Below are 9428 nucleotides of genomic sequence, written 5' to 3'. Positions count from 1 at the left end.
GACCTCATCACTGATTCTCAGGAAAAATAAGTGACCAGCCAGTATAGATATTTCCCTTCAAAAATTTCACTCCCGAATGTATTTTAAAATGGGGGGTGTGAGAGGAGAAGAGAAGGAACCCTGTGAAAAACAACAGCTCAGTGGTTGTTAGGCTATGTTAACACATAGTGCTTTCATCTTGAAAGTCCTGTCCTTCCTGGAGCTCAGTTTCACCTTGGTGGTACCATTTGTTTCTGAAGCTTATTAGAGAGAGTGAAACAGATTTTAGGGGTGGGTGGGAAGAGTAGTTTGTTTGGTTTTGTTCTTCGGCCCATAACGGCATTCAAGCAGCCTTCCTTATATAATGACTTTGTTATATAATCTCCATGCTTTAAGGAGCAGTCATTAACCTACTACTGGGTGTGGAAGAGACCAAAATACTGTCACATAATTAACATCACTAAATTGTGTCCTCAAATTAGAACCCAAATTGCACTGTAGATTAAAGAAAGAAAACAAAAAGTGCGCACATAAAAGATTTGATATTCTAGATCCTTTGTGCAAGGGGCACAAACGACAAGTGGAGAAGGGGGCTATGTGGACTATTTTGGTTCAGCCCTTCGCCAAGGAGCAGTGTGACAATCTGTGGGGATTTCTCCTTGCCCTACCCAGCCTGGCCCTGGTTTCATGTCTCGTTGAGCTGTGAAACAATTTCTATGGTCCAGCTGCAGCCTGCTGTGGGGTAATGCAGCTAGTGCTCTGCTAGCTGTAGAAGAGCATTTTTAAAGTAACAACCAAGCTAAACCAAAGCAGAGAACAGTTGGCTCTAAAATGAGTCCTGAGGAATTGTGTGTGCTTGGGATTTCTGGTTGGCCTGCAGCCACTCCAGCATGGCTGAGATCCTGTCCAACCTCACCAGCTAGATGGGATCAGTTCTCAGGTGCCAGAGATTTGGTAGGTGGAGCTCTTCTCTTGAATCACTCCTGTACCAGTTCCCTACCCTGACATTATTGTGCCCTGTGGTCCTCCAGGTGTTGCCTCTAAGCAAAGGTCCGGATCATGCACGGTCATAAAAGATGCCAAGGATTTTTCTCATGACAGTAGAGTTGTTAACGGCAGTGTCCTCCTGAACACACGCTGTTCCAGCTAATTTTGTTCTCCATATGCTGCAGTTTCAGTTGGATTGAGTATTCTTCACATCCCATGTTAAACAGTTGGACAATGTTGCTGCTAAACAGCTGACATATTTCACCCCATATTTCAGTATTAGCCAAAGTGTTTTCAAGCCCTTTAGGACCCAGCTCGACAGAGGGACCTACATAGATGTAAGTCATTGCCATTGTGCTATATAAATCATGTTCCTCTCATCTATCATCTGGACCAATGGGGTGAAGCCACCCCCGACATCGTCAGCACCTCGCCACCATACTTGTGTGCATGTATGTAAACTCTTTCTGACTCCCACTGGCCATTCTTAAAGTTTAGGATTTCATCACCCTTATTAGCTCACAAAGCTATAACTGTTGTTAGCCATCATGAAATCACCCTGCCCTTTATTAAATCCAGTCACAGCGCAGAGTGTTGGACTCCCAGGACCTCCTATGACATTGAATGATCAGGAATTCCTACTCCTGTAATCATTTAATTGAGTGGCAGGGAACAAACGGGGGGAGGTGTCATTCTGACAGGAATCTGATGTGTTTTCTTTACTTCACAATAGACTCCAGCAGGACTTTCCCTCCCTCATCACTGCCCTCTCTACCCTTTATTTATTTTATTAAATTAACCTACAGTCTTCCTCCTGGCCTGATCATTGTGAAGTCCAGCACTCCCCCAGCTTTATCTCTCACACCAGCTTTGAAGCTGATGCCTGGGTACAAGGTCCTTAGAAGGACCAATTTTTAAGCATCATGTTGTGTAGATTTCACGGGGATCATTATTCCAATAAGTAACTTTATTGTTGACAAAGCACCCTGCCCCTCAGTGGCTTCACTTCCTGCCCCCGTGCAGCTCTGCTTCAGTGGCTGTGCCTACACTGAGCTTTTTCTTAATAAAACCTCCCACTCATCAAACTGCTACCGGGGTAGCACAAGCAGAGACCACACACAGGTGGTGCCATAGAGAGGCATCCAAACCCAGATTGGGCGCCCCACCATTGGTCTGACCAATATAACGCTGGAGAGGAGTAGACAACAAGTTGGTGTTTTATCTGTCGTGCACAGAGCAGGGCTATGCGACACAATCATTAACTCGCTGGTGACTTGTCTAGCTTAGCACTTCCACTGGTGCTACTGCCAGCAGAGCCAACCAGAGGGCAGGGGCAGTGATGGGAGATTTTAAGATAAAGCTGCCTGGAGACAAGGTGATGGCGTCTGTCTGACCTAACCGAAGCAGATTGACATTCGCCTTTTTTTTTTCCAATTTAACAATAGAGATTGTTTTGTTAGCTGACCAGATCAACTCCAGCTTTAAAAGCAAGGCGCTATTCAGTTAGGATAACCTTTCATCTCCCCACTGCAGAAGCCAGGGTCACCCATGACATCAGCCTCCTGTAGATAGGGATAAGACAGCTTGTCTGAATGGGACAGTTGTCCTGGTGTCACAGGGATCGGCTTTTAAACCAATGTAATTCAATGGTTGCTAAAGGACCTTCGGACACTTTGGTATGAGAACTGCTTATCGGGTTGAGTTAAAACCTGTTTCTAATCAACTTAAGCTAAGCAGAAAGAAGCCACTCTTCTATTAAACTTGGTGTCCAGACAGCCTTTTGCCCCTGTTTATAGCAGTTTAACTTCACACCTTACGCCATTCCCATGTAGACAAGCACCTGTAGTTTGCATTATACAATCACTGTGCCGTTTGGCACCATTATAACATATTCAAATCACAGCACCTCAAGACAGGATAACAGAAAGGATAGTTCAGGATGCTGGGTATTGAACGTCTCACACTTCACTTTTAACTACTCTTCCTGCACAGCAGTAAAGACAAAGATGGTCCTGTATACACTATACTGCAGTGAAATTTAGGTCAGCACCATGGGGCTGCTCCAACTCTGCATGGGGATGGATCTAACATCTTGAGATCCACCAGTGTTGAAAAGCATACCTTGCTCTGGCTCCAAACTCGGCCGTTCAGGCTGGGCTCCAGTATGAACAGCCTGTATTTAGGTTCCCCAGGTGTGACTTCATATGCAGGATCCTGGCTAAGGAAGCATCCCCCTGCTGAGGCACTAGGGGAAGATCACAGACAGGGCTAGAACAGCTGCAATAGGCAAGTTTCAAAGGCAGGATGGTTCACATCACAGTTTAGGGGTAAGTACGGTTGCCACCTCCCAGATGCAGAAAAACCAGCCACTAGCCCCCCACACACACACTAACAAAAAGGGTCCTAGTGCTGCCTAGACCTATTCTCCCCCCCACACACACACCCCTCACGAACCCCTACAATCAGCCCCTGCCGGGAGCTCCAGCTTTTGAGGGTGTCTCCTTCCCAGAAGCCCCTGCATCCCCCTGCACCGCTCACAGGTCCAGCCTGCTGTAGTTTCAGCAGGTTGAGTGCCTGGCGCACAGAGTGGGCCGCGCTCCCAGCCACGTGACACGGGTGGCAGTTGTAATCACGCAGCGAGCTTGTGGGTGCTTGCAGCTTACACAAAATGTTGGTCCCAAGTGGGGAAAATTAAAAAAAATGACACTAAATCTTCACCAGCAAAGCACTACAAGAACCAGCCAGGTCAGTTTAAAACCAGCCAGGTGGCACCCTAGGGATAGATTCAAATATATTGTTTTAAAATCACTTCAGTTCGCCTACTGAGTGGCAGAAGCCAGTGCAGCAATACAAGCTGTTAGAACACACACAGGCATCTGCATAAAATAGACCTCTTCATTTTATCCCATTGGGAATAATGAAAATGGGCCAAATTCTGCCCCCCTCTAAGGCAATGGAGATAGGTCAGGGAGAAGTTTGGCCCAGGGTATCAACATTAAAACATTTAACACTCAGAAGCTTGAGAGTTAAATACATAGATGACCTGTCGAGCTTTGTCTTTATCAGTGCTGCTGTTCATTCCTCATTATCCCTTCACTGATCGAGGGCCCACAGCAGTCACTCCTTGTTGCAGCTAAATGGTTCTCCGTCAATGCTGCGCCCAGAACTGGTGGCTTGCAGAGTGCTCTGAACCTCTCCTAGCACCTGTAGGCATGGGAAAAAAGAGGCCAGGAATAGGAGGTAGGGGGATTGCTTGGCAACGAGCTTGTGAAGGAGCCCAGAGAGTCTGTAGGGATTCTAGACACAAAATTTGCTCAAGGGTTGGCTCCAGACATATTACAATCCTAGGGTAAGTTCTCTCTGCGCCACTGTACACAGGTCTGTTGTACCATTTGCACTTGCTTGGTGTCTTGAACGTCTTAAACATCTTATGGCAGCAATGGAAGCCCGTGTGTGGAGAACGTAAGGGATGAGATCGGCAGGACAGACCCAAGAAAATACCCGTCTCTCTCATTGCGGAGTTATTTCCAGAAGCCCATTTGTGAAACATTATCCTGATGCTTCTGACAAAAAGAAGGAGCCTTAACCAAACCTTAATGAAGTTCATGTACAAGTCAAGATAAATAAGCACAACAGGAAAAGCCAAGACGCTGAATCAGAAGCGACTTGTGTAAAAAGAGGGATGTTAAACTGTAACCTGGAAACCCACACAACTTCACATCTCTGACAGGCACCGGGAGCAAGTCCCCAAACCAGTTAGGGGTGTGATCTGCTAAGGACTCAGCTTGGGGAGATCAGAACTACTCTGGGTTCCTAGTTAGATGACCTAAATCTACAAGAAATAATGAATCTTCTAGAAGCAAGGGGAAGCCAGGCCTTGTAAACACACGTCGATATGAAAGATTCTTAAATCGATGTGGCCTTTCAGGGGAAGTCAATGTAGTGAAAACAATATTGACGAAAGGTAGTCACTAAATTTAGTAAGAAGAAATCACTGCGAGGAATCTGTCACTCCAGGCCACCTCTTCTGGGCTGATACAGATTGGAGAGATTAGCCAGGACTACCCCCCACTCTGACCAACAGAGGGACAAACAACTGTAGCCAAGACCCCACGAGGAGTGTTACCCTTAATTATTTTTCCTAGCTGGATGTAAAGAGCATCAACCCCAGAATGAGGAAAAATGATTGAATGCTTTTCGGTTCAGAAGACAAACATATTCCCAGCCCAATCATTGATGAGACATGTGAGGATGGTAAAATAAATATAGATTAACTCTTCCATCTATACTCTTGTTAAACCTTCAAGTGATGTCAGAATAGCCATACAATTAAAATGCTGCATCCATTACAAAATCACTTGCATGTCATTGGGATGTCTGGGTGAAAGTTTTAAACTTGCTATTTTTAATTTTTTTCTCCTGCCAGTATCATCCATGAGGTTTATGGAGTGTCTCTATATTCTTAAAAACAGAAATTCATCTCCTTTTTCCTTTCATCCCCAGTGGTCTGATCTGTTTCTTGAAAACCATTTTTTGGCACAGGAGGTTGCTTGGACCTAGACCACTCAAGTGGGATTTTTATTTATTTATTTATTTAAAAAGAAGGAACCCTTTGGGTTTTTCTAGGCCCTACCCGGTTATTGTGGGCTTTGATGAAGATGAAAGGCATTAGAGGCAAACATCTGAGTAGAGTACAAATACATCTTTCCTTTGCCACCATATAAACTTAATTCAGAATCAACACGTGTCAGCACATGAACAGCTCAAGAAGGCAGCAGAGCAAGGTACGAGTGGGAAGCAATTTCTGCACAGGGCAGCTAGAATCACTTTTCACTGGGTTGTGGGCCCCTCTTAATACTAGTCTACCCATTCAGGAGGCTGTTAACTAGGCATGTTTCGGCATGCAACTTAGCTCATGAAATTTGAGGCCTGATAACATTATAATTTATTTCCTGCCTCACTGATAAATATTTGCTCCCAGTTTAAATTGCACCTGTGAGTGACAAAGCACAACTTAGAAAGGAGATGATGATTCTGTAGAATCCCAAACCCCAGAGCATTCTTTTAAATCAAAGCCTTTTGTGTAAATCTGGAGGCAAAGCTGGGGCGAGGGATGGATTCAAGTGGTTCGTGCATAATCTGCAGGAACAGCAGATTAGCCGTTTGGCAAATGGAATCATTTTGGCTGAACTCTTCAAGGTCTATATATGACTCCACACTTAATGGCTAGAGCAATCAGGATGCTTCCCTTTTAGAGAGAGAGAGAGAGAGAGAGAGACACACACACTCCTATGTAATCAAAAAGGATATCTCTGAAGATCTCCTGGATATGTATATATATTTTATATGGACACATACTCGCTTAAAAAAAAAGCTAACAAAACTCATGTTCACTGGCCATGTACAACAATATCCTCAGATGCTTACTCAGTTTTTATGAAGTGATAATAAATAGTTTTGTTTATGAAGAGTGACGATGGAAGTGGGATACAGCTCCAGGCACTGTGCCTGCTTCTACTCCCCATGGGTGCAACTCTGCAGAGCTGCTGATGCTATCTGAGGTGAGAAGCAATAATTCTGCTTTACATTTTTGTTCAATCGTTCTGGATGACTGACACACGGAACACCTTTCTTAAAGAGGCCATCTCTAAGCACTTTAGCCCTCCTAGAGTCATCTTAACCATCTTTCTTTGACTGCAAATATTCCCATAGCAACCAGCTATGATGTCACAAACATATGAATGACCAGAAGCTGATGAAGTTGGATGAAATCCTGCCTTTAAGTAAATAGTCTCAAGGAACAAAAGGAAACAGGATGAGAAGAGAAACAAAGAAAATGTATTTACTATGCAAGCAATACTGCTGATAAGTGCCACAGTTTTAACTCACCTCTAGCCATAGGAATGTATTCACAAGAATTGGGGGGGGGGGAGAATTACATTTTGGGGGGAAATGGGGTGTGGGTATTTTAGTGAGGTAGGGTTTTCTGTGATCAGAGTATAATTTAGTGGTTACTTAGGACATTCCTGAAAAGCACGTCAGCCTACAGGGTCATGGCTTTTCAAAGCAAATCATGACTCAGCCTTTGCATGGGCAAAGAGGGGAAGAATTTCCATGGTGCCCTTGATAGGGCAGACAGCTCTCGAGTCAGCTTTAAGAGCTTCTGGGTGCAAAGCAACACAGTCAGATACTTGACTTGCATCCGTTCTACCTTTGAAGAAATACATCTTTGAACTGTAGGTGTATTTGTTAGAGATTAGGAAAGTGGTAGATACTTGCCACTTCCATAGGGCTTTTCATGCGTAGAGCTCACAGTGTTTCACAGAGGTGGATAAATATCGGCATTTTACAGATTGGAAAGGACACACAAAGGCCCCAATTCAGGAAAGCACTTAAGCCCTTGCTTAACTTTAAGCATGCGTTGAAATCCCATTGAAGTCAATGGAGCTTTAAGCACCTGCTTAAGTGTTTTTGTGAAATGGGGGTGGGTGGGTAAGAGTTTTATCCAAGACTACATAGCAAGAATGGGAGAGCCAGAAATAGAACACAGGAATCTGGAATCTGACTCCAGTGTCATTTTAAAATAAGCAAGCACCTTTCAGTTCCTCTCTACATACATCATAAAGAAGTAAAAAGGACACAAACCTAGTTCTCTCTCAATCCTTGATAGGTTACCTTTAAAGAGACATCATCAACATACGATTCTCATCTTCTACCAGTAGCTCTTCACTTTTTTCATTCTTTACCTTCTAATAAATTACTTAATTTTCACTGTTTATGCTGTTCACTTTTGGCATTTCCCTCAGTTTGAGCAATACAATTATGTTTTGGTTTTCTTTATAAACAGCAACTGTGTTTCTACTGGCAGGCCAAAAACTAACCAATCTTGTTTGAGACCATAACACAGGAGGGAATGTTTAGATCCCAAAAACACTCAATTTCCGTTTATAATTAAATCATTCCTATTTCTAGATTTTACGGTTTCCCATTCTTCACATGGAACACGTCTGTTTACTTGTGGCATGTCATTAGAGTATCTTAAGGCCTTAACATCATTATTTTACCCTCACATAGCACACCTTGGTTATAAGTGACACATCAGGGAAATGAGGCAGAGACAGATTAAGGCCCTGATTCCTGCAATGAGAACTGCAAATCCCTGCACCTGTATGGAGTCTCATTGACCTCAATGCATCTCACTGCAGGATCAGGGACTTTGCCCAAGGTGATATATGAAATCTTTGGCAGAACCAGCATTAGAAATTGGAACTTCCAAGTCCAAGTTCAGAGCCATACCCTCAACCCACGTTCATTTGTTTGAACCCACTTTTCTCTAATGCTGTTTTAGAGACCTTTAGTTTCATCACAAGGAACCAACAGGCAGTTATCCAGCTTCTATTCTGAAAACAAAGCTAGGGAAGAAATGGAGATTTTCATTTTTATTGGATGCTCCCAATGTCATCTCTAATAATATACAGATACTCATTTCCCATTCACATCTTTGCATATTCCAGCCATTCAGTCAGTTTCATTAAAAGAAGAAAAAAATGCACAACTGAAATAAAATAAATTTGTAAGCTGGAAAAATACAATATAAACTGTATCATCCAAGAAACAAACATTCTCTTTATAATTAAAATCCCACTTGTAACAATTAAAGTAGGATTTTAAAAAAATCTTGATTTTTATTTTTAAATAGGTGGCCTTTACGTATATTTTTTTTTCTCATTTTCATATGTACAATTCAGCAGGTCTCTCTGCCTGCCTGTAGCAGAACACCTGAAACGTAAAAACAAACACTGAAAAGGAAAATTATTAACAAAAAAAAGTTCGAAGTTCATCTTCCGGGAAAGTACAGTATGGTCAGAACGTTACACACATGCTTCTTTCATCTGCATTAAGGCCTAAGCGACGGACGTGCTTTAATAAAAGCAGACAGTGTGAAGAAAAGTCCTTCCACTTTTCTCTTCAAATTCCTGTAACAGCTCATCTATTTCGTTTTCCATGTCTTCTGTGTGTTGTATCTAAGAAGAGGAAGAACACATCAGTAACTGACATCAGAGAATGCTGATGGAGTTTGCAGCAAGGTAGCTCCTCTTAGTTTAGGTTTATTTCTAAATCTGAATTTGGGATGGACCAAATTATAAAACATTAAGGACTTCATTGGCAATTTGCCAGTAATCCTAAGGCTGCACCAATATGTAGATACACATATGTATTCTTTAACATAAAAAACAACATGCAACTATAATATTGACATGTAATTTGTACCACATTTGATTACTAAAGATGTGGCTTGGTTGTTGAGTTCAGTACTAGCAACAAAAACAAATCCTCAAAGGAATTCAGGCAGACAGACTGGCACATTGGGCCACGTTAACACTGGAATCAGAACCATTTTTCAAACACACACACACAGTGGCCCCATATACACTAGAAAGACCACTGTGCGAGGCAGCAGG

At 42.8% G+C, this 9428-nt stretch overlaps 1 protein-coding gene across 1 annotated transcript in view; it reads right to left on the bottom strand.

The window, feature by feature from the left end:
* Positions 1-8388: 8388 nt before the first annotated feature.
* Positions 8389-9428, bottom strand: part of SSU72 (SSU72 homolog, RNA polymerase II CTD phosphatase) — a 59173-nt gene continuing 58133 nt past the window's right edge. Inside the window, exon 5 of the mRNA XM_039509379.1 lies at positions 8389-8990. Coding sequence (XP_039365313.1) covers positions 8889-8990 — 102 coding nt within the window. The 3' untranslated portion in view covers positions 8389-8888. The remainder of the gene's footprint in view (positions 8991-9428) is intronic.

The sequence above is a fragment of the Mauremys reevesii genome, linkage group 21 (genome assembly GCF_016161935.1).
Source record: "Mauremys reevesii isolate NIE-2019 linkage group 21, ASM1616193v1, whole genome shotgun sequence".
NCBI classification, from domain to species: Eukaryota; Metazoa; Chordata; order Testudines; family Geoemydidae; genus Mauremys; species Mauremys reevesii.
This window is presented reverse-complemented; position numbering and strand designations above follow the sequence as displayed.